The 25,809-nt window shown below is 36.7% G+C and overlaps 1 protein-coding gene across 6 annotated transcripts in view; it reads left to right on the forward strand.

The window, feature by feature from the left end:
• The first annotated feature begins 1,323 nt into the window (after window positions 1–1,323).
• The window catches only part of LOC117342107 (mediator of RNA polymerase II transcription subunit 12-like protein), a 44,732-nt gene continuing 20,246 nt past the window's right edge, over window positions 1,324–25,809 (forward strand). For 2 of the 6 annotated variants that reach the window (XM_033904106.1, XM_033904102.1), the window contains exons 1-30: window positions 1,336–1,428; window positions 2,743–2,805; window positions 3,242–3,280; window positions 3,894–3,998; window positions 6,066–6,146; window positions 6,405–6,564; window positions 6,899–7,089; window positions 9,396–9,506; window positions 9,829–9,971; window positions 10,261–10,531; window positions 10,949–11,048; window positions 11,555–11,691; window positions 12,502–12,633; window positions 12,786–12,912; window positions 13,090–13,310; window positions 13,710–14,402; window positions 14,812–14,975; window positions 15,467–15,575; window positions 16,049–16,179; window positions 16,545–16,655; window positions 17,214–17,355; window positions 18,504–18,633; window positions 19,031–19,255; window positions 20,015–20,135; window positions 20,494–20,662; window positions 21,511–21,687; window positions 22,644–22,759; window positions 23,365–23,517; window positions 24,446–24,593; window positions 25,031–25,099. In XM_033904106.1, the coding sequence (XP_033759997.1) occupies window positions 1,336–1,428; window positions 2,743–2,805; window positions 3,242–3,280; window positions 3,894–3,998; window positions 6,066–6,146; window positions 6,405–6,564; window positions 6,899–7,089; window positions 9,396–9,506; window positions 9,829–9,971; window positions 10,261–10,531; window positions 10,949–11,048; window positions 11,555–11,691; window positions 12,502–12,633; window positions 12,786–12,912; window positions 13,090–13,310; window positions 13,710–14,402; window positions 14,812–14,975; window positions 15,467–15,575; window positions 16,049–16,179; window positions 16,545–16,655; window positions 17,214–17,355; window positions 18,504–18,633; window positions 19,031–19,255; window positions 20,015–20,135; window positions 20,494–20,662; window positions 21,511–21,687; window positions 22,644–22,759; window positions 23,365–23,517; window positions 24,446–24,593; window positions 25,031–25,099 (4,632 nt within the window). Of the gene's footprint in view, window positions 1,429–2,742; window positions 2,806–3,241; window positions 3,281–3,893; window positions 3,999–6,065; window positions 6,147–6,404; window positions 6,565–6,898; window positions 7,090–9,395; window positions 9,507–9,828; window positions 9,972–10,260; window positions 10,532–10,948; window positions 11,049–11,554; window positions 11,692–12,501; window positions 12,634–12,785; window positions 12,913–13,089; window positions 13,311–13,709; window positions 14,403–14,811; window positions 14,976–15,466; window positions 15,576–16,048; window positions 16,180–16,544; window positions 16,656–17,213; window positions 17,356–18,503; window positions 18,634–19,030; window positions 19,256–20,014; window positions 20,136–20,493; window positions 20,663–21,510; window positions 21,688–22,643; window positions 22,760–23,364; window positions 23,518–24,445; window positions 24,594–25,030; window positions 25,100–25,809 lie in introns of all 6 variants that reach the window. The other 4 variants (XM_033904101.1, XM_033904107.1, XM_033904105.1 and 1 more) reach the window with 4 other exon arrangements.

Below are 25,809 nucleotides of genomic sequence, written 5' to 3' on the forward strand. Positions count from 1 at the left end.
AACGACATCTCGTTATTACTTATTTTCGATGACTGCCATGGTGGGCCATCTTGGATTTCTGGCCGACCCGATAAATAACAACACTCGGTAAGGACCATCTCAGGATCATTTCTGGTAAGTTAGAGCTGAATCCCACTGTTGGAATTTGAGAAGAAGTTTAAAATAGGTGTTGTTCAGGAAAACCATGATTGCGCAATCATGTTATAAAATGGCTGCCATGTCAAAGTTTTTACAAGGCCGAAAAATAACAACACTTTGCTGGCTGTCCAGCCTTAACATCCTCACCAATTTCCAGCTCATTGGCACCAGTGGAATTGGAGAAGAAGTTTAAAATGTGTTTTTTTCAAGATGGCTGCCATGGCGACCATCTTGATTTCAGACTGATTTGAAAAATAACAACACTTGGTCGGGATCATCTATGGATGATTTCAGGCAAGTTTCAGCTCAGCAGCACTGGTGGAACTTGAGAAGAAATTTAATATGTGTTTTCAAGATGGTGGCCATTTTGGATTTCGGATCGGCCCGACAAATAACAACACTTGGTCGGGATAATCTCAGGATCATTTCAGGCAAGTTTCAGCTCAATAGCACTGGTGGAACTTGAGAAGAAGTTTAAAATGTGTTTTTCAAGATGGCGGCTATGACGGCCATCTTGGATTTCGGACCGACCCGAAAAATAACAACACTTGGTCGGAATCAAAACCAGGATCATTTCAGGCAAGTTTCAGCTAAACAGCACTGGTGGACCTTGAGAAGAAATTTATAAGGTGTTTTTCAAGATGGCGGCCATCTTGGATTTCGAATCGGCCAGAGAAATAACAACACTTGGTAAGGACCATCTCAGGATCATTTCAAGCAAGTTTCAGCTAAACAGCACTGATGGACATTGAGAAGAAATTTATAAGGTGTTTTTCAAGATGGCGGCCATCTTGGATTTCGAATCGGCCAGAGAAATAACAACACTTGGTCAGGACCATCTCAGGATCATTTCAGGCAAGTTTCAGCTCAATAGCACTGGTGGAACTTGAGAAGAAGTTTGAAATGCTGAAAAGTTTACGGACGGCGCACGGCGCACGGTCGCACGGCGGACGACGACGGACGAAGCACGATGGCTATAGGTCATGCTGACCCTTCGGGTCAGATGACCTAAACAATCTTGATAAAAATAAATACTATCTTAAATTTCCCCATGGTAAGCCCCATACCACAACGATATAGGAAGTAGAATCCCACAATGCATCAATTCAACTTCTGGGTCAGTGCTGCGTTTACTTTGGATGTATTTGCTCATCGCCCTCGGAATTATAAAATGATGCAGACTCATTAGCGGACAAGATGTCTGCCTACCCGTCTCAGGAGTTTCGGCCTCTTAAAAAGCCGAAACTTGGACCCCCAGATGTATATCCTCAAGATCCAAAGCAGAAAGAGGTATAGTATTGATCTATGCAACATCAACAATAGACAAACTCGCGTATAGCGGAGCTAGTTTTACCGGCAATTTGTTTGGAAATGACCACCTGAACAAAGACTGGTTATCATCTCGTTATGCAGATAATTTAAGCTAATTTCTGCTTTCTCTCTCAATTTTACCGAATGTTTTGACGCTGGAGACTCTCTTGTCACAGCGAACTCACACTTTGGACATAGAAGGAAAATATCGACGTTATTTCGTATTTGGGTACCGGTACTGGAGCACTGACGAACCTGCTAATGTCCAACATATTTGCAAATTACAGATATGGTTATAATATAGGCCAGTGTTCGAAGAGCAAATAACTGTAATCTGCATTATATTTCCCTCGTGTAGATAAAAAATGATGATCAGTTTTGGCGTATTTGCTCAATATCAGGCCAGTCCTTTTTTCCGTAAAATTGAGCAGTTACCTGCTATGTAACAATAACATAAAATCAGTGTTTTACAACATAATATTTGATAACCAGACACGTATGTGGTAAATCGATAGGTCTGTGGTCTGAAGATAAACATCCCTTTGGTGAAGATTTGGACCACAGTTGCCTTGAAAGCAAAGTGAGATATGTGCTGGTTTGATAATAAATGATATAGTGAAATTTCATGCAATTGCCATTATAACTCAGGGATATTCAAAGGGATATCAAGTACCAGAATCACCTATACAGAAATTCAACCAACTCAACAAACCTTTGACAAAATCTTTCATGTTACCACCTTGCTAGATTTGTCACCCTTTTCTTTTGATGTGCACATAATTGTCTTGAGTGCCTGACCATGTGTATGGCTCATATTTAACGTTTACCCTGTATATATGTATTGCCAGATTTAATCATGGGAATGGCTTTAGAGCAAGATTTGTCAATGCTGTGCCTCCAGTACATGTAGGTTATATACTGGAGTTGTCAGACTTGCAATGCTCTCGGATGGAAAAGACATTTAGAGAATCTGTAGTGTTATAAGTGCTCAACTCTGTGATATTTGATACGAAGTACCAGGAGGTTTTTAATCTTAGTTCAGAGGACAAAGTTGGAGTACAGTATAGTGCATATGAAAACTGCCTGAGTGAGATTTTCCTGTTAACAAGTTTTATTTGAGTGTCAAAAAGTTCATATGTATACAAATGGCTAGACAAGTATGACATTTAAAAAGTAAAAAAAAACCCTGTTAATGCTGAATTTGACAGCAATCAGTTTGATGAAGGTTCTCTACCATAAATACAAGTAATCAGTTATTAATTTCTTATGTTATATGTTTTTTTTTTGTTATAGGATGAACTGACATCAGCTAGTGTGAAGCATGGTTTCATTAACAATCCAACCTTTGGTGACGAGGTAAGACACTATATAGTTCCTTTTGTTGCATACATGTTTATTTAACTGTACAGTATATCAAGAAGTCAATAAAAGTTTATGGTTGGCTGGTAAAATCTGGTCAGGAGACCCTAAACAGAAATAACTTTTTTTTTGGCCTAAGTTTGAGTTCCTCGGAGTGTCTGCTCCCTATTGGCGGAAAATCTGATTGGTTAATGATGAGGTAAAACAACTAGCGGGATAGAGACTTAATTTTAAAGTTCCATACTCAGACATCTGCAGTTTCAATAGAATTTTTCTAAATCTGTTTGCAGATGTTATAAGTCCTCTTGCATACAATTCAGTGTCTATTACATAGCTCTGAGTAAAGTTAGAACCCATCAATAAACCAATGTATTTGAGTTATAAATGGATACATTAATCACTTGTAATACAAATTAAATATTTTATATTTAAGTATGGATCAGCTCGAAGAGAGAACATTAACCAGGAACAGGTAAGTTCTCCCAAGTGTTCTATCCTTGTACAGTACGAACAATCACCAGTACAGATGTATGAATTCTGAGAACATCACATGTCAATGTTACGGGGACTTTTATTTATGTCCTAACTTTGTTGTTTACAACAGAACCATTTCAAATAGGTCTTCTCCATGATTTATAGTATCTGATTGGCGACAAGTCAATAAAAAAAATCTTAAATGAAATACTTGTACATGTATATGTATTGTCCAATGAAAATGATGAGCATCAAAGGTTAATAGTTCATTATTATCACTGAAGATTGAAGAGGCTATTTTGAACCTGATGATAAGTCTTACAGAAAAATACTCTCAGCCATCAGCGTATCGTTAAAGATGTTAAAGCATTATAAAATGATAGTAACATTACAAATTTCAGGAAGAATTCAGAACAGAAATCACAGCTGATATTTAGACATATCTAATCATGTCCTGTGAAGTACATGTACAGCTTAATATACTGTAGAAGGCATGAAATGTTATGTTCATGCAAAGGGAAACAGGTTGTTCAATTGAACATGCTATGGTATGAACAGCTTAATGTATCTGTTTTTACAAATGTTAACTTTGTATTTTAATATTTGCACAGTTTGGTACTGAATTTATCTCAGTATTGGACAAGAAGAAAGAAGTTAATACATTTCAAGACACATCAAAAAAGAAACAGTGTCCCACCAAAGACAATTTTTGGCCGGTAAGATCTTGGACTTTTGATTTTATCATTTAAACACATTATCAACTCTTGTGTGACCCAGTGGTAAAATTTCCCCTGAAATAAAAATGTATGAATATACCCCCCCCCCCCCCCTCCCCCGCCCCCACCCCTGCAAACACCATCAGGAAACAAAAAGACAAAAAGAAGGCAACACAACTTCTTCCACTAAAGTCCTGGAGGACAGCATCTTTATTATCAATTAAGTGATAGATACAGCACACAGTGGGGTGCCCTGCTGGTTGTAGTATAATGTGACTGGATGGGGTGTCCTGCTGGGTGCAGTATGATGTGACCGGGTGAGTTGTCCTGGGTGCAGTATAATGTGACTGGGTGGGGTGTCCTGCTGGGTGCAGTATGATGTGACCAGGTGGGGTGTCCTGCTGGGTCTCAATATAATGTGACCAGGTGAGTTATCCTGCTGAGTGTTGTTTGTTCCAGCTCTTTATGTCTTCTAGGATTCATTTATTAGCTCACCGGTTACGAGTGACCGAGAGCTAATGCTGTCACCCCGGCGTTGGCGTCGTCGTCCCACCCCAAAACTTAAAAGTTTTTGGGGTAAGTTTTTGGAAAGCTTGTAAGTCCAAAAGTATACACCTCATGCCCTTCTAAATTGGTTTATACATTCATTAGAGGTCTAGGAGTGATGTTATGGCAAAATCATGCAGAAAAAAATTGTGACTTTTTCACATTTTACCATTTTGTGGACTTAACTTTTTTTGGCACAAAAACCCACTTTAAAGATTTTGGGGGTTAGTTTTGGAAAGCTTGTAAGTCCACACCCATCTTATTTGGTTTATACATCCATTAGAGGTCTAGGAGCGATATTATGTGACATACAATTTCAAAATGACTTGCTTATACATACATAACAGGGGTCGACATTAACTTTTTTCTGCACTTGTCCCTTCGGACAAGTGATAAGATAAATTCACTTGTCCGAATGAAATAATCACTTGTCCTACATGTGTTTCTACTTTCCATCTGTTATGTGTAAACAGCGAGATGATTTATTATAAAGTAGAGGTAAGCACTGCAAGCCATAATTTCGACTCATAATAATTACTAACAACAATAAAACAGCAAGAAAGTATTATTACAAGTTATTTAAGTTTTACTAAACCATCCTTTTTTTACCTAAAAGCAGATGAATGAAGTACTTTAAAATAATTAACTTTCATGAAGAACTGTTCGACTAAACTATAAACAAACTTACTACTGTGAAAACATTAAAACATGTCACCGTTTTCTAGGGCACGGCAGTCTGCTTCATCTGTAGCCTCCTTAATTATATCAAAACTGATTCATTTTTATTACGATTCCAGCAGACGGTATCTGTCGTAGTATCAATGCTCTCACATGTACAGCATTCGCATGCGTTTCAAACATACTAGTGATACCGATTACATGTTTTCGAGAGCCCTTGGAAGTCTACCATCATTTCTATGTAGTTCCGAATGAAGCTTTAATAAGCATGATCAACTTACTTCTGTTTGATGGTTAACACAATTTAAAGGAGTTTTTACTCATTTTACAGTGAGTATTGAATCAGTTTTGACTTCAGAATATAACATAAATAAAACACAAAGACAGATTTGTTACTTGTCCCGTCGGACAAGTACTTTAATGATTTCACTTGTCCGACATCAATTTCGTCTGGTACCGGACAATCGGACAAGCGTTAATGTCGACCCCTGCATAAGAAATTAATGCATATTGTGATTGCTGCCACCGGTGAGCTTTCGTAATCATTGATTGCACTTGTTATGCTAGGAGACAAAAGTGTTGAAATCCAGAAGGGAGTCAAGAAAAACAAAACAACATGTAGAAGGGGAGATACATTAACCCTGCAATTTAATCAACTTCATCAGTTTGGATATGGGATAGTTTTGATAGATAATGAAATATGTGTATATCCACTGAAATGTTTTATATATTTTATTCATAATAGTATAAATGGCATGCAGGATACCATGAACAAGTATTTATTAATCATGATTTACCAGTTAGGTGAATCTGCTTGATGATGTTTCCATTTTGCTGTTGTAGGCTGCCAAAAACAAGAATGCTATGGAAGCATGGTTCAAGGACTTGGCAGGCAACAAGCCACTATTCCAACTTGGAAAGAAGGTTTGATTTATTTCTCTTGGTGTTAACTTAAATTCATAGTGAATTTAATGGGTGATGTTTATGATTTCACAATGGTTAATTTATAAATATACAAATTCAATGTTTATCTTTTTATACTTTCATTTTTCATGTTAAATTTTTAAACTACATTGTATATCTATAAGAAAGTTACACACTGTTAATACATATTAAAGATATTCTATACCCTTTCTATCATGTTGAATAGGATTTGTATTCATGGTTTCGTTTCCTTACTAGGTTCCTACATTTAACAAGAGAGATGAGCTTTTTTCCACCTTGTGTGAATTCTCGCTGCCCATGATGAAGGCTGCCTGGATGGTGAAGATGACTGGAGCCTACAATACAGCCATGCAGGAGAGTAAGATCAAGAAACGACAGATGGTGGATCAGTCCGTTGGTAAGGGAGAATTATTGTTAATATATTTATAGTAGTTTTCCTTTATGTTAAGTGTAATTCAGTTTCACATCTTTATTTGGTGAGAAAGTACAAAGGTTGCGAAGCCTTTATTTCAAAATATTATCATTGTTTGTTAAATAGAAATAAAATCCCAACCAAAGTTTGAAGGTTGCGAAGCCTTTATTTCAAAATATTATCATTATTTGTGGCATAGAAATAAAATCCCAACCAAAGTACAATTAAATGTGATTTAATATAATGCAGTAAAGGAATTGTTAGCTGAAATGTTGTTTTTGAAATATAACCCAGTAAAATGTGTATGATGTGTTGACAGATTGGTGCCAGTCGTTGACCAAGTTCATGCGTGACCAGATTCAGAAGATTCAGGACCCATACCACGGCACACCTGGGGGACCTACCTCTGGTTTTCTCACGGTCTCCACCAACACAAACATCCAGGTGGACCTAGATCTAGCAATCAAACAGTGGCACTACTCCTGTAAACTAGCGAGACACATGTACGATGTAAGTAATTAGTCTGTCTCCAATAGAGACACATGTACGATGTAAGTAATTAGTCCGATAGAGACACATGTACGATGTAAGTAATTAGTCTGTCTCCGATAGAGACACATGTACGATGTAAGTAATTAGTCTGTCTCCGATAGAGACACATGTACGATGTAAGTAATTAGTCTGTCTCCGTTAGAGACACATGTACGATGTAAGTAATTAGTCTGTCTCCAATAGAGACACATGTACGATGTAAGTAATTAGTCTGTCTCCAATAGAGACACATGTACGATGTAAGTAATTAGTCTGTCTCCGTTAGAGACACATGTTCGATGAAATAATTAGTCTGTCTCCGATAGAGACACATGTACGATGTAAGTAATTAGTCTGTCTCTGATAGAGACACATGTACATGTACGATGTAAGTAATTAGTCTGTCTCCAATAGAGACACATGTACAATGTAAGTAATTAGTCTGTCTCCAATAGAGACACATGTACGATGTAAGTAATTAGTCTGTCTCCGATAGAGACACATGTACGATGTAAGTAATTAGTCCGATAGAGACACATGTACGATGTAAGTAATTAGTCTGTCTCCGATAGAGACACATGTACAATGTAAGTAATTAGTCGGTCTCCGATAGAGACACATGTACAATGTAAGTAATTAGTCCGATAGAGACACATGTACAATGTAAGTAATTAGTCCGATAGAGACACATGTACGATGTAAGTAATAAGTCTGTCTCCAATAGAGACACAAGTATTATGTAAGTAATTAGTCTGTCTCTGATAGAGACACATGTACGATGTAAGTAATTAGTCTGTCTCCAATAGAGACACATGTACAATGTAAGTAATTAGTCTGTCTCCGATAGAGACACATGTATTATGTAAGTAATTAGTCTGTCTCCAATAGAGACACATGTACGATGTAAGTAATTAGTCTGTCTCCAATAGAGACACATGTACAATGTAAGTAATTAGTCTGTCTCCGATAGAGACACATGTACAATGTAAGTAATTAGTCTGTCTCCAATAGAGACACATGTACGATGTAAGTAATTAGTCTGTCTCCAATAGAGACACATGTATGATGTGAGTAGTTAGTCTGTCTCCGTTAGAGACACATGTACGATGTAAGTAATTAGTCTGTCTCCAATAGAGACACATGTACGATGTAAGTAATTAGTCCGATAGAGACACATGTATGATGTAAGTAATTAGTCTGTCTCCGATAGAGACACATGTACGATGTAAGTAATAAGTCTGTCTCTGATAGAGACACATGTACGATGTAAGTAATTAGTCTGTCTCCAATAGAGACACATGTACGACGTAAGTAATTAGTCTGTCTCCAATAGAGACACATGTACGATGTAAGTAATTAGTCTGTCTCCGATAGAGACACATGTATGATGTAAGTAATTAGTCTGTCTCTGTTAGAGACACATGTACAATGTAAGTAATTAGTCCGATAGAGACACATGTACGATGTAAGCAATTATTCTGTCTCCGATAGAGACACATGTACGATGTAAGTAATTAGTCTGTCTCCATTAGAGACACGTGTACGATGTAAGTAATTAGTGTGTCTCCGATAGAGACACATGTACGATGTAAGTAATCAGTGTGTCTCCAATAGAGAAACATGTACGATGTAAGTAATTAGTCTGTCTCCGATATTCTGTCTCAGATATATGATCACTTATTTTAAGCTCCCTGTCCGATATTTAATCAAATAGTTTTATTCTAGTCAGTTAATTGATAAGTTTTAGATTAATCTTTATAAAAGTGTTACATCTCTTAAGCATGAACAATGACCTGGCGTTTTGAATTCCACTCGTGTCGACCTTACTGTCCAGACATCCTGTCTTATTGAGATGTCGAAAGGTCTTTTTTTTGAATATCCAAACCTTTACATCATTACCATTCTGCTGGTCTGTTACCTGTAAATAATGAAAAATGATTGTCTAAATACATTGTATACAACACATTATCAACGACTGTTCTACAATAGAAAAATAACCAACTATTGGGGCAGTTTTTGGCAGCAAATGTTATCAATGTTTTCAGTTACTTTGTTTCTATATTACTTTGTTTCTATATTAGGACTCGTCCGATTTAAAGGTTTCACAAACAACAAAAATGTGCCAACAAAAAACTATGGATAAGATTCATCATGTTGTTACATGAAAAAAATTAAATTTTAATGCTGCCATATTGCATTATTGCATGGTATAGGGGAGATAACTGTATTATAATACATAAAGAGGGACAAGCTGTGGTACAATGTTGTATGTTTACATTAAATAGGAGGGACTGCTGGACCGAAATGAATTCCTTACCTGGATGATCGATTTGCTTGAGAAGCTAAAACAGACAGAGGATACAGTGCTCAAACTTGTTATGGCTCAGGTGTTACAGGTAAATTTCAGTCATAATGAAAATTTTATGTGTTTTGAGTTTAATTTTTGAAATTTTGAGAAACTATACAGACTTGAAACTTTATGCTATCAGCTCCAACAAAGCTAGACATAGCTTATAATTTGCTAGTCAAGAGTGAACAGATTGTGAAGTGGCTGTATTAATTGGAGAATGTTATGCTGAACATTTGAAATCTTTATACACAGATATCATAGTGCTATAAGCAGATCAGTGCTGACTGCTATAATGATGTTTGGTCTATATTAACAAATAGATAGGGTAAAAACCCAGTACATAATGATATGATGTAATGTGTTGTCAGTACCTGGATGAGATAACAATGTCGGTGCTGTTGTCTCGTCGACTGGCCCACTTTGCTGCTAAGAAGATCGCCCAGCTGTGTGGAGACTCTGGAGGGACTTCACCTCAGACACAATCTCCTATGGTAAACAGTACCGGCACGGCGTAAGTATACTCAGCTCTGGAAATGTTTTACAATTCTAAAATAAAAAGCATAAACTGACAGGTTTTTCGATTCATGATTTAACACAGGTAGTAGCAGTCTGCTAAATCATAAATCATCTATTTTGATAAATAATAGTTTTTGGAACACCTTTGCTTTGTTTCCCCTCAAAAAAGTCTTGATGCATATCTAGGAACATGGTACTGGGTCATACCAAGTCTTAGTAAAACAATGCTTTGCTATAATCCAGTTTGGAAAGTTAAAGTAATGAAGTGTAAATTGTCTTTACAGTATAGCGCCGCCCAATGGCACCATGGCAATGCCACAGAACCCACTAGCAGTTGTATTCTCCCAGTACAACAACTGTCCGCAGCACAGAGGTATCATTCTGAGTCTGAGTGCTACTCTCCAGGTCATTACTCTGCTGTGTCCGACCTCTCTCATCTGGAACACCCTAGGTGACGGCAAGACCACATCATCTGTACTGTGTGGGTCAGCTCTCGACCTTCTCCCCTGTGCTCCTTCCAGCCTGCCTATGCCACCTGGCCCAGAGAATCCCCAGGTGGGTACAGAGATTGAAAACCATTTAGGAGTTTTAAATCATAGTGCTTTACCTGTGTAAAATTGAAACAATCGTATGCATTCCTAGTTCCTAATAAATATACTTATAAACAAGTTTTTTTCCTCTATTAATTGTTTCTGGATCCAACACTTAATTAATATATCTATTTTCAATACAGTATCATAATATAGCAATTCTTCTGGTGATCTTTTATAGCTCAATTCAATACAAATGTCTTAATATTATTGAAGACACGAAAAAATCTTCACTAACATTATATCTGTGTAGAAATATCTTCAAAAAGTTTTTCAGATCTTAACACAATACTATAATAATTATGTTTCCATAGATACTGGTTCAGATTCGCTAATCTACTTTTTTAGATACAGGTTGAGATTAACTTTAATGTTTTCATAGATACGGGCTCAGATTCGGGCTGTGGAGAATCAGCTGAAGATGCGTGGGCGTGCAGCAGAAGTGCGCTGGTCCTCAGACAAATGTCAGCAATCCACTAGGGGTAAGATCAAGCTACTAAATATCATATCAGTCAATTACTAGTAAGTCTGAATCATTAATCACCTCAAAGCAAAGGCCATGATCATACAAAGATTATAAGATTGTTTGAAATAAGATCAATAGTAATTTGTATTTTCTGCCTTAAAAACTGAGTATCTGTAAGCAACCAAAAGAATGTCCCTGCTATGAAATTGGGGGATATAGTGTTATCCATCTCCATCCTATCCTATCCCGTCCCGTCCCATGCAGTGTAACATGCTAATCTCAGGAACTACTGATGCAATCCTCACCAAACTGTGTTTCGAGGTGTGAAGTGGTAGTGGAGGCATTTATCTTACAGACATTTTCTGGTTGTATTTATTGCTTTATCAATAATTGTAGTAAACTATAAAAATGTTTTTATAGCGCCATTGTTAGTTAATTGTAAGATAATATAAAAAAGTGATGAAAATGCTGACGTATAAAGCAACAGATTCAAGAATATAAACATGTGTTGTTTATGAACAGGTTTCACCATCAGTAAGAGGCTTGAGGTACTGGACATGCTTGACCGACACAATTTTGACAAGGTGGACAGCAACAACTCTCTAGACACTTTGTATAACAAAGTCTTCTCAGTTCACCAGGCTAAGGACGGTGTAGAGGTATTACTCGGCTTCAATATTGTTAACATTATGGACCAATTCTAGTCACCATTCCATTTTTGGATAAATATTATAATAGTTATGCTTATAATGTTGAAAAATATTTTTGTATTTTAAGCAAATTTTAAAGGAAGAAAAAATTATAAATTTTTGCCTACTTTCAGAAAAAAATCAGTAGATTTTAAGAAGTGAATAGTGATATATTTCTCCATTAGGTAGTAAGGGAAGTGTAAATTTTCCTTGAGTAATTATTTCAATTTCTCACATATCTACCCTATTATCAGTGTTATGACTGCTATTGCTTTATTTGAATTATGAACACATCTGTATTAACACCCAGCAGAGCTGTGATTGATCGTAAGTGACCATTTTTTCAATTAAGACATTGTAACAATAAATAAAAAAGTACTTGATGAAAATATTTGATTTTCAGAGTTCATTTGAGTGTGAATAAATGCTGCTTCAGGGATGTGTGAAAAATGTGTTTTCATTTTGGGATAAGTTATACACAGGCAATATGTCTTGAGGTAAATATTGATCTGAAATGACCTGAAATTAACCTGAATTGAACTGAAAATTGTTTCATGTCAAATTCAGGTCAATTTCTTGACATAAATTGACTATTCTGCTCTTTTTAGGTCAATTTGACCTGAATTGACATGAAGACATTTTGCCTGTGTATAGAATCTTGAATTTATTTACCTCACCATAAGGCCAAATAACCTGAAAATTTTAAAGACACGTTTTGTGCATCTCGTGAAATGTGGAACTCCAGTAAGATCCTACACATACTTCTGGTTTTGATTCCAGCCGATGTTGGCAGATGAACCGATCATTCACCTGTTGATAGACTGGGCTGTTAGTACACAACGGACAGGAAACTACCGAGCTGTGGTTGTAGCCAAACTCTTGGAGAAACGTCAAAACGAGCTGAGGACAGAGGTGAGCTGGATGTGCATTACTTAAACTTTTTTAGGAGCAGAAATTTCCAACATAGATTTACTGATGTTAATATCAGAATTTTCTGTTGCTCATTAACGCTTTCTTTTCTGTCAAATAAAAATAAGTAATGAAAAAAATAAATCTTCTTTCAGAAATTTGGTGACTCTGATATGATAGATGACAAGGACTCCCTGGGATCGGATGCCATGGTCCCCTCAGGACTGCCTGCCTTCCAGAGCCTTCTCATGAGCTTCTTAGATGAACGAGCACCTGTCCTAGGTACTGTGAACAACTTCAACATTACACAGTCTCATATCTGAGGATCTCAATCTCAATTTTTGTGATTTTGAGGACTTTTCCATTGTTCAAGTAAATCTATCCTAAAGATACTTACCTCATTGAATGATTGCATATCACCTATTCATTGTATTTAAACTTGTTTTGATCTGATTTCAGATGATAATCCGTCAGACGACTGTAGGCAGGGTTTTGCTAATCTGATACAACTGTTCTGTGAGCTAATTCGTCATGATGTCTTCTCTCACGATGCCTATATGTGTACATTGATATCGCGTGGTGACCTGTCGTCCCCGACAACTGTGCCCCAGATAGGTGTGGATAGTATGGATCTCTCCAGCATCAAGTCCCTCTCTGAGTCAATTAAACAGGAGGTAATGGTAGGTCTGATTTCTTACTGAGTCAGCTGAATGTCTCTGAGTCAATTAAACATAGTTAATTATATATCTGATTTCTTACTGAGTCTGTCAAATGTCTCTTAGTCAATTAAACATGAGTTAATGATAGGTCTGATTTCTTTCTGAGTCAGTCAAATGTCTCCGAGTCAATTAAGCATTAAGTGATGGTTGGTCCGATTTCTTGTCGAGTCTCCTACTTTATTTTGTTCACCATGTCAAACACAAAAGTACCAAATATGTAAGAAATTGTCAATGTAAGCTTTAATGGTTTAAGCTCTGTTTTAAAACAGAAATTGTTATATAATTTGTTGAGACATTCACCAGTGTGATATTTTTCCTTGTGTTCGTGTGATGTTACGATGAACTAATTCCTCGTTCCAGCACCAGGATGATATCAAAGTGGACATGGACATCAATACAATGGACAGTGACTATGTCAGTCTGTTTGACTGTGTAAAGGATGAACATAAACCCAGTCCAGAGGAGCCTGCCTCGGTCAAGTCTGTGAAGTCAGAGAAAGACCAACCAATCCCCAGTGTTGGGGGCCACACACATGGAGGCATGGAGACCATTCAACAGCCCAAAGGGCCTTCACGCCACATGATTTACGCACAACACTTCCCCATTCCAAAGGACGCTGTCCATGAATGTAATCAGCGTGGCATTGTCATGTACGGTGTAGGTAAAGCCAGAGACGATGCCAGACACTATGTCAAAAAAATCTCCAAAGAAACACTGAAATTATTTAGTAAGAAAAACTGTGTGGACACTGGTAGTGGTGACCTTGGGAAAGTGAAAAAGAGGAAGGAAAAAGAACCAGGTGACACCTCTCTTGTTGCCGTGGTTACCAACTTTGACCAAATATTTGAAGGAATTTTTGGGAAATATCAAAAACTTTCTTACTTTGACCAACATGCAGTGACCGCCCAGTGTACAGATGCTGTTCTGGAACAGATCAACAGCTTCACCATGGGTAACTCCAGTTATCTACCCCTGGTGGACAACATCTCTTATTTATTTGACCTGATGGAATACTCCCTCAATATATATGGTCTCCTGGAATTCTCAGTAAAGGTGAGAAATCTAGACTTTAACTGATTTATTTTTGTTTAAAGCAATTAAAAGATTCATCTAAGATTTTAATATCAATGATGAAATCCGTCTGGACTGAAAGTAAGTTAAAGAGTTAGATGATAATGGAATATTCGATATATTATGAGTCTGTTGATGGGGTGATTTGTGGAATTGACAGAGGTATGAAGAGTTTGATAGCATTTAAATATCTATTAAAGCATGTATGTGATTCCTTGCATTTAAAAAAAAAATACATTTAATATCTTAGCCAAGCTTAAAATTTGTCTGATAAAGCATGAAGATGTTTGGTTGTTGACGAAGCTTCTCCTTGTCTAATAAAATTGTGTGTAAAATATGGAAAGAACAATTTCAAGTTAATAAAGAAAATATTTGATTGTGTTTATTTTAGCTGCTGAAGGAATTGGGTATGGTGGAGCACACACTGAGTAGCCAGAAGTCGAGTCTCGCCGGAAACTACACGACCTTCCTGTGTCTATGTATCGTGGGTGTATTCAGGAAGTACCACCCGTACCTTCTTGTCTCCCAGGACCTCATCATACAGGCCTTCGAGGGGTCAGTAACTGCCTCAATCATCTTTACAGTCATGATGAAGCGTACTGTATTCTGAGTGTTTTTTGCAGCAGCATTATTGCTTTTCGTTCAACAATTCAAAGAATTAATACAGGAAATGGTGATATAAAACACCTTATTATATAATAATCTGTGTGGGGTGATCATGTTTTCCTAGAAATCCATAATAGGTCATTTGTACTTTTTGATGAAATCAACAAAATACCGGTAACACTGAATTTAAAGCTGTTTACAGTATGTTGGTGTTAAATTTAATACCGGTAACACTGAATTTAAAGCTGTTTACAGTATGTTGATATTATTATATAATGTTGGTAGTATGATGTACTCATAAAAACAGTATCCTTTGTAAAGGTGAGTTGAGAATTGTACAATTCTATGCAGATTAGGTCTTTAACAATGATATCTAATTTAATGGTGAAGGATCGGGTCACCTCTCTGGCTGTATAATGTATTACCAAACTTTCTTGTAGGTTAATTGGTGCTGTGAAGGACGTGTATAACCCAGCAGTTTGTACGTCTGCCGAGCGGTGTATCCTTGTCTATCTCTACAATGCCTACACTTCGTGTAGCTATTTACGGGTATGGATTCTGAATGTTTGGTAGCCATGCTTAACTCACTTAAGTAACATTTAGCAGTAATTCCTTTTAATCAACATTAGTCATTGCTAAAAACTTCATTTACCAAAATCAAACATTGTATTTGAACATTTGTCAGAAATGGATTAACATTATGTAAATCTGGTCTGTTGTATATTGGTTTGCTCCCACAACAAAACACTGGTCACCTAAGTTTAAACGTGAATTCACTGTCAGATGTAAAACACTTGTATTTTTGTGTTTGGAGGACAAGTTTCTGTAAAATTGTATGTTTATATTAATCTCAAATTATGTAGTTTTCTTGAATATACTGATTCTTGAGTGCTTGATTTTACTTATTTTTGGGTGTAGGAGTTAGTTGTATGACAGTACAAAGTCAGCAATAGTAAAATTCTCGTGACAATTTTTGATTTTATTGTATCTTCACTTCCTCATTCTTTTTTTTTGAATTCCAGGACAAGAAATCAGAAATGTTCAGTAATTCATTTAAGAAGATAAAGATGACGCTGTATGCTGATATCAACCCTTCAGCCTCCAACCTGTTGTGGGATCCTTCTTTCATGATGGACTTCATGGCCTCCGTCAAGTTAGTACAGTGTTAAAGAATGAAGATAGCCCTTCAATCAGACTAGATCTGGTTATAGTTGTGTGAGCAACACAAAGATTATCTCGTTGGAGTTACTGCAAATTTGTAGTTGTATGAAATAAGGAGTGGATGTAAAAATATGTGACCAAGAATTAAACACAGATGGTTTTACCTATAAAGGAACCGATCCACAGATACTAATGAATTTATGTCCACTGTAAAACATTTATTACAAAAATATTCATGTTGTATTCTCTCCAACAAAGTAAATGTTTTGTCACATTGAAATAACTGCTTACAAATGTCAAATTCTGTCTCGAGTTTCCTGGGATCATTATATATTGGATTTCTCTGATTTGTTGTAGATCTCAGCCGGACACGTCACTGACCAAACAGCTTTATGACAATCCAGCCAATCGCTATAGCTTTGTGTGTAATGCCATGTTAAATATCTGTAACTCACAGAAGGTTGACAGGTAAGCTTCACAGATCTCTACAATCAGGATAATTTTAACAGATACTGTTGACTGTATGATGTTTATAAAGGGATTCTTTATAATTGGATCTCAGTTTCATTTGTAGAGGTTTAACTTTTGTTCAACCTTTTAAGATAACAATGTGTGTGGAGAAGTTATATAATATTAAATGAGTATGCCATTAAACACCAAATATATAGAGGGCCTTACCTGTGTATCAATGTAGTATTGAATTCATTAAATGAGTGCAGTAATTTGATATGTCCCGAGCCTTTTAGCATAGACACAAGTTGAAGATTTTATCTTTCATATAACTCACATTTATAACTCACATTTATAACTCACATTTATAACTCACATTTACAACAAGACAAAAGCTCTCATATTTATTTTCCAAGATATGCTTATTCGGTTTTCCTCTACCAAGATGATCATGTGACATCATCATGATACTGTTTATTGATGATATTACAATAGTATATTATGATACTTATGACATTACAGATCATACCAGTTAATGTGATAGATAATGTTATAATCTGTACTGCTGTGTTTCAGACTAAACAGTATCTCTGTGTTATGTGCTGAGTTGACCGCCCGCTGTAACAGTCTGAGTTCAGAGTGGCTTGGAGTACTACAGGCCCTGTGTTGTTCCTCCAATCACAGCTGTGGGTTCATAGACGTTCTAACTCAGGTTGATGTAGGTATCCCACTATTAATCACGATAGATAAGGCTGACTTCAATTACATTAAATGAGGATAGATAAGGCTGACTTCAATTACATTAAATGAGGATAGATAAGGCTGACTTCAATTACATCAAATGAGGATAGATAAGGCTGACTTCAATTACATTGAATGAGGATAGATCAGGCTGATTTCAGTTACATTAAATGAGGATAGATAAGGCTGACTTCAATTACATTAAATGAGGATAGATAAGGCTGACTTCAATTACATTAAATGAGGATAGATAAGGCTGACTTCAGTTACATTAAATGAGGATAGATAAGGCTGACTTCAGTTACATTAAATGAGGATAGATAAGGCTGACTTCAATTACATCAAATGAGGATAGATCAGGCTGATTTCAGTTACATTAAATGAGGATAGATAAGGCTGACTTCAATTACATTAAATGAGGATAGATAAGGCTGACTTCAGTTACATTAAATGAGGATAGATCAGGCTGACTTCAATTACATTCAGGCTGACTTCAATTACATCAAATGAGGATAAATAAGGCTGACTTCAATTACATTAAATGAGGATAGATAAGGCGGACTTCAATTACATCAAATGAGGATAGATAAGGCTGACTTCAGTTACATTAAATGTAAATGTCTGAGTTTGCACTGTTTGGTAAAAATAAGAATGTGATGTTTCTGCTAAAACTCAAATTCCAACTTTCTTTAAGAATTTATCAGTGTCAGAAAATAATTTCTCCATAGTGAAACTTTGATCAGTTGTTATGTAAAATTATTCTAACTGTGGAAACAATGATTATGATATGAAAAAAAGTACCGTGTGAAATCTGAATTTACCGACCACTGACTTTTACAACCAAAGCTATACTCCAGCCGTTGCCGACACTGACTTAACCAGAACACTAGTTGTCATATCTGACTCATTGACTCTCCCATACACTGTCGGTAAGGTCAGGTTTCACTGTCATAGTTTTTATGAGTTTATCATTGAAACAGGTTGGAGACATGGCTGTGTTGTAATTTTTGTAAGTTTATTATTGACACAGGTTGGGGACATGTCTGTGTTGTAATTTTTGTGAGTTTATCATTGAAACAGGTTGTAGAATGGCTGTGTTGTAATTTTTGTTTATTATTGACACAGGTTGGAGACATGTCTATCCATGATTCTCTAGCAGTGTTCACTGCCATCCTCATAGCTCGTCACTGCTTCTCCCTCCAAGATCTTGTCGTTCATGTTGTTCTGCCATCACTCCTGGCTGCCAAACCCTCAGGTAGGCACTTTCGTGTTCCATTTTAATATAAAAGTTTACACAATATTCAATTATAATGATAGAACAGTATGTTTTCAAAAAACATAAACAGTGGCATTACTTACACTATTAATATAACTTTCCTAAAATGTTGTATGTCTCTCCCTCTTATGTCTAAGGAGAAGTTCCTCATGTATAAACAATATCGGTGATAAAATTCACATCTGCCTTTTGTAAATGGAAATGAGGACTTTATTATGTCTTTTAGTTAGAATCATTTCTACACATTTCTATATGTTAAAAACTTTCATATCTTTCTTTGCACATTGACTGGTTTGCCAGTTATAAATATGGTTTGTTTAGAGGATATTGGTTAAATTTTTCATCTCTTATTATTTCTCTGATCTGTGGTCTGCAGCCTCCGGTGACCAAGACGCTGAGCCAGGGGCGAGACTGACATGCCACATCCTACTGAAGCTTTTTAAGACGTCAGAGGGACCACTGAGTTGGAAAAACCAGGCCATGTACAACCGAGCTCCATCTAATATCAAAGCTTCATGTGACAGACACCTCCTAGCCGCAGCCCATGATAGTATTACTGTGGGGCCAGTGTTAGCTGTACTCAAGGCTATGCTCATGCTCAGTACGTGTTAACATAGTGAACACTACAGATTCATGCTGACAGATTAGTTTGAAGTATAAATTCTTGATTCAATTCAAATAATCTTGGAATTAAACCAATTTGATTTTAACTTTGAGAGCTAGTTTAGGCATGTATTTGAATTATTGTCAGCTTCTTCGTGTTAAAACCTCTCCTGGAATACTGTAAAGTGATGTATTCTTTTTCTGTGGCCTACAAAGTTTTGTAGTCACCTGTAGATTCGGTTGGGTGCGGTGTTAGAGAGGATGACGGAGTCAGAAGTAGTTATATCTTCAGGTATAGGACTGCTCAGTACAGTCCTAGGAATCCGACAAAATACCTGTAGTACAAAATATCCAGCTTTATATACTAAAAGTAGTCCTAAGTATACAGTTATGATTGATAGATGGTAACAGACGACGTCTCATATAGCCTGAGACAGTATTATAAATTAGATATAATTTTGACATCATATTAGTAAGTTCTAAAATAATTTATATTTCATTTTGCTAGAGCATAGATTCCATGTTTTTTCAAGATTAAGACCATTTTCTGGGTACTTGATTTGGTGGATCTATAGCATCTACAAAATTAATTAAAATCCCCTCCATTTTAATGTAAAGGTAGCTACCATAACTAGTATTATACCTTGAAATTGGAAAATCAATTAATGTCTTGCCAAAAATGTTGCAAAAGCAAAGATAAGTCCCCACGAAAATGAATGATTTTACAGTAAGTATGAGAACTTGTTTTCTGTGCCAGGTGACCAGACAACAGACGAGGTTAAGTCCAAGTCGAGTGCTTGTAACAAGAAAGAGGAGAAGGGTGGAGATATCATTAGTACTTTACTGAATAGCCTAGAAGATGACAACATGATGTTTGGGTAAGAGGATCTAATTACTTCAGTCATTAGACGTGACATTAGGCTTGTGAGAGGTCATATAGATATGTGGTACCAGTTGTTCAATTTAGGTGTGTAAGTCATAATTATCATTATATATTCAGTTTCAAGGAAAAGTTTTTCTTGACATAGACTGTTTAATCATTATACACTTTTCAAATTATATAGATGGCAGACTCTCAAGGTGAACTGTATGTCTAGATTGGGTGTCCCCCCTGTCCTGACTCACAACTAATAATTCGTGTTAAACTTCTTTACCAGTAGGTTTAGATTGGGAGTCCTCCCTGAAATTTACCTAAATTACCACTAATAATTGGTGTTTTTGTCATTACTATAATAGGACATCGCAGTCTAAAGGAGGTATAGAGAGTGCTGGACTCAGTGAGTTTGCCAAGCATGCCCTGAAGGAGATGTGTGCGCAGGACTGGGTCCAGGAGAAGTTCCTTAAGAATCCAGAGTCAGTCCTCAGCTCTGATCTCTTGCTCGACCCTATGCTCAGTAACAAACAGGTCAGTATTAAGATTTACCAGTATGGACTGTTCCGATACAGATAATCCGACATTGTAAGGTGTATAAAAATGTTTTCTTTGAAAAGTATACTGTAATACTCATCCATAGCAACAGCAGAAAAAAGCTACTGTTACTGTATAATTTCAGACCAGTTCCGACTGAACTCTTAAGTTGTTTACCTGTATTTAGGCCCTGTGCCTCAACTCTTAAGTTGTTTACCTGTATTTAGGCCCTGTGCCTAAACTCTTAAGTTGTTTACCTGTATTTAGGCCCTGTGCCTAAACTCTTAAGTTGTTTACCTGTATTTAGGCCCTGTGCCTAAACTCTTAAGTTGTTTACCTGTATTTAGGCCCTGTGCCTAAACTCTTAAGTTGTTTACCTGTATTTAGGCCCTGTGCCTAAACTCTTAAGTTGTTTACCTGTATTTAGGCCCTGTGCCTAAACTCTTAAGTTGTTTACCTGTATTTAGGCCCTGTGCCTCAACTCTTAAGTTGTTTACCTGTATTTAGGCCCTGTGCCTAAACTCTTAAGTTGTTTACCTGTATTTAGGCCCTGTGCCTAAACTCTTAAGTTGTTTACCTGTATTTAGGCCCTGTGCCTAAACTCTTAAGTTGTTTACCTGTATTTAGGCCCTGTGCCTCTAGCTGTTATATCTCTGAGTTTAACCCTCTATAATTTGAGACCCAGTTCCCTTGGGTCTGAGGTATTCTGTTTCATAACTTACACTTTGTATCATTCAGAACTTATTAACCTAGATCTTAGCTGTTCCATTCAGTAGCTTACTCCCTATGATAATGATAATCCTCATGTCTAGGCCTTTACCGTTCTATTTTACTCCCCTGTATAGGCCCAGCAGCTGTTACAGATGATATGTTACCCCCACGGAATACCTAACCAGGTAGAGGGAAGTGAACCTGACAATAAACAGGTGATACAGCGTATCCTCCAGACCCTTAATCAGTGGGGACTTAGGGTGTCCCTCCTGGAGCTGCAGCTGATGCTGAAACAGGCCACTACCCAGTCAGTAAGTAGAGCTGTAGAGCTGCCTCTCCTTCCCCTACCAGAAATACTGGTATAAGGAAGTAAATGATATATCCACTTACAGAAGGTACACTGCAAACAGCATATATAACCTGCTTGTCATGAAGATGTATGGAATTATACCCACAGTAAAGAATTATATCTAAAACCAACAAATGAAAAAAAAAAAAATTTTTAACAACATCCTAAAATGATTGCTTGTAAGACCAAAAATGGAATTTTTTTCGGAATGCAAGTAATAATTTATTTTAAATTAAATTTCAAAGATAAAAAGAAAAGCACAGAATTATGGAAGGTGGTAACTTTTGGAGGTGGTAATAGTGTAAAGTATGTACATTTTGGAGGATGGTAATAGTGTTAAGTATGTAACTTTTGGATGGTGGTAATAGTGTAAAGTATGTAACTTTTGAAGGGCAGTAATAGTGTAAAGTTTTGGTATGTTATTAAGATATACAACAGCCTACTCTTGATTTCAATTGATTGAAATTACTCTTTGTTGATGTTACATCTCTAAATGATACCATATCTTATTATTGGAGGATTTTAACACATTAAATCGTGCAACCAGAACAAATTATCTATTGGTTACTATAGACACTTTTATTAAAGCTTCGCATTTTTTCCTCTCTCAAGGTATTGCGCTTAATTTTGATTACGCTAATTACTCTTTCCATACACGTATGTCTTTTTCTGCAGCAATTAAATGTGGGTGCACCAATTCATCTCTTAATATATCAAAAGTCAGGTGTTGCGTTTAAATATGAGTGTGCCAAAATATATACGTTTACAGTAGTAGATCATAATTATCTTGATCTTAACTAGTATTACCATTGTTTTAGAATTTAGGTTTTTAACAACCTACACCAAATAAGGAGTGATGTTATTATACCAAATGATCTATATAGACAGTGTATGGGTGGCATTCTTTCTGATTTCCAGGACACCAACTCCATTCTGGAGAATGTGGCCCGGGGGTCAATAGACCTGTTTCACCAACAGACCGAGAGTAACAGGGGCATGACTGATACAGACTCACCATCACAGCAGGCTAACAGGTTTGTACCAAGTGTGGACATCACAACAATACCCTGTCGCAGATGGGACAGCAATACCCTGTCACAGACAGGGCAACAATACCCGCTCACAGACAGGGCAACAATACCCGGTCACAGACAGGGCAACAAAACCCTGTGACAGACAGGGCAACAATACCCGGTCACAGACAGGGCAACAATACCCGGTCACAGACAGGGAAACAAAACCCTATCACAGACAGGGCAACAAAACCCTGTCACAGACAGGGCATAGACTACAAAGGGAGACTATATTGTACAGGAGTAGCAACCAATGAACATTGATTTGGATTGTCATCATAAGAATATCCTAAAACTTGTCATACACATGAACATTCTTATTCTTTGTGCTGTAAAAAATAACAGGGATGTTAGCTTTAATATGTACTGTGTAATTGAGAAATATTTAAAAAAAATATTTTGATCTTTACTATTCTATCATATAAATCATTCATTTGAATCATTACTGTTGCCTAAGAAAATAAATTTGATTTGAAAGAAGCAATGAAAATTAACTTACAAATCCACCTTTGATAGATTTTGAAAATTAGACGAAAGTTTGCTTGATTAATACCCGCTATTTTCAGGTCTGAGTCGGATGGAGTTTGGATGGTTGGTCCTCTCATTTCCAAGCTTCAAGGCGTCCAGGGACGTGTCCTAAAGTTGGCGGCACAGGTTCTGGAGACGGGCAATAACTTCCTGTCCAAGGGAAAGTTTGATAAGGAGCGGAACCTCAGGAGGTAGGACACGCTTCTCTTGACTGGTGTTGGGACATAACATGTTGTTAAATATACATGTAAAATGTACCAATAAAATGTAAAATGTACCAAAATGTAAAATGTATCAATAAAATGTAAAATGTACCAATAAAATGTAAAATGTACAAATAAAATGTAAAATGTACAAATAAAATGTAAAATGTACCAATAAATTGTATAATGTACCAATAAAATGTAAAATGTACCAATAAAATGTAAAATGTACCAATAAAATGTAAAATGTACCAATAAATTGTATAATGTACCAATAAAATGTAAAATGTACAAATAAAATGTAAGATGTACCAATATAATGTAAAATGTACCAATAAATTGTATAATGTACCAATAAAATGTAAAATGTACAAATAAAATGTAAAATGTACAAATAAAATGTAAAATGTACAAATAAAATGTAAGATGTACCAATATAATGTAAATCAGTATAGTGTTATTAAGCTGTGGTTATTACATTAAATCTGTACTAGGTCAGTAGATCAATACAGTACATTTCTGTGACTTATAAGTGTCATTAAGCTGTATCCTGGTTGTGGTTGTTACAGTAAATCCCTACAAGGTCAGTAGATCAATACGGTCCATTTCTGTGACTTATAAGTGTCATTAAGCTGTATCCCTGTTGTGGTTATTACAGTAAATCCCTACTAGGTCAGTAGATCAATACGGTACATTTCTGTGACTTATTGCTGTCATTAAGCTGTATCCCGGTTGTGGTTATTACAGTAAATCCCTACAAGGTCAGTAGATCAATACGGTACATTTCTGTGACTTATTGCTGTCATTAAGCTGTATCCCGGTTGTGGTTATTACAGTAAATCCCTACTAGGTCAGTAGATCAATACGGTACATTTCTGTGACTTATTGCTGTCATTAAGCTGTATCCCGGTTGTGGTTATTACAGTAAATCCCTACTAGGCCACCAACCCTTCCTGTCCCTTGTGCTGACCTGTCTTAAGGGGCAGGATGAACAGAGAGAGGGGTTGCTCTGCTCTCTTCTTAACCAACTGGAAAAGTTCATCAACAACTGCAAGGAGGCCCTGGTAAGTCACTTGGCTTATATTCATAGTCATGATACTATTCAAAATGAAAATCATAACTAATCCTCCATTCTTTATCATCAAATCATATTTCCCAAATTCGTCATTTATAAGTGTTAAAGATATATTCAAATGAACAGTTTACTTCATTGTGTGATCAATGTATTTTATACTGCTGAAATATTTACCTGTAAATCATATCTACTGGTATTTCACAGGTCTATTTCCATATCGTAATATATTTTTAACTTGTAGCATATCTTCAGAAAAAAAGACATTTTTCATTTCAATTTCTAAACTTTTCTTGCTTTTGTTTTTGAATAATTAAAGGAAAATTAAATCTCATTGTTGCTACTGAAATATTAATGGTAGATCAGTGTAGTATGATCAAATCTACCAGAAGTAGCATTGTTTGAAGAAAATCTTTTTCCCTATTGTAGGATAAAACTCCGGATGAGTTTAAGGTGCGACAGACCATCCACGAGGCCCTTCAGCTGCGTCTCTCACTGGTATGCTATCCCTTGTTTGACCTCCACTCTCGTCATACATTCCCATGATAGCTCAGTTAGAGTATTGGCCCATTCCCATGATAGCTCGGTAAGAGCATTGGCCCATTCCCGTGATACCTCAGTCAGTTAGAGCATTGGCCCATTCCCGTGATATCTCAGTCAGTTAGAGCATTGGCCCATTCCCGTGATAGCTCAGTCAGTAAGAGCATTGGCCCATTCCCGTGATAGCTCAGTCAGTTAGAGCTTTGGCCTATTCCCGTGATAGGTCAGTAAGAGCATTGGCCCATTCCCGTGATAGCTCAGTCAGTTAGAGCATTGGCCCATTCCTGTGATAGCTCAGTCAGTTAGAGTATTGGCCCATTCCCATGATAGCTCGGTAAGAGCATTGGCCCATTCCCGTGATACCTCAGTCAGTTAGAGCATTGGCCCATTCCCGTGATAGCTCAGTCAGTTAGAGCATTGGCCCATTCCCGTGATATCTCAGTCAGTTAGAGCATTGGCCCATTCCCGTGATAGCTCAGTCAGTAAGAGCATTGGCCCATTCCCGTGATATCTCAGTCAGTTAGAGTATTGGCCCATTCCCGTGATAGCTCAGTCAGTAAGGGCATTGGCCTATTCCCGTGATAGCTCTGTCAGTTATAGCATTGGCCCACATAACCTCAGGTGAAGATCCAAGGTGTGTGGTTTGATGCTTCCTAACCATGTAGTTT

This window comes from Pecten maximus, chromosome 14 (genome assembly GCF_902652985.1).
Source record: "Pecten maximus chromosome 14, xPecMax1.1, whole genome shotgun sequence".
Lineage (NCBI taxonomy): Eukaryota > Metazoa > Mollusca > Bivalvia > Pectinida > Pectinidae > Pecten > Pecten maximus.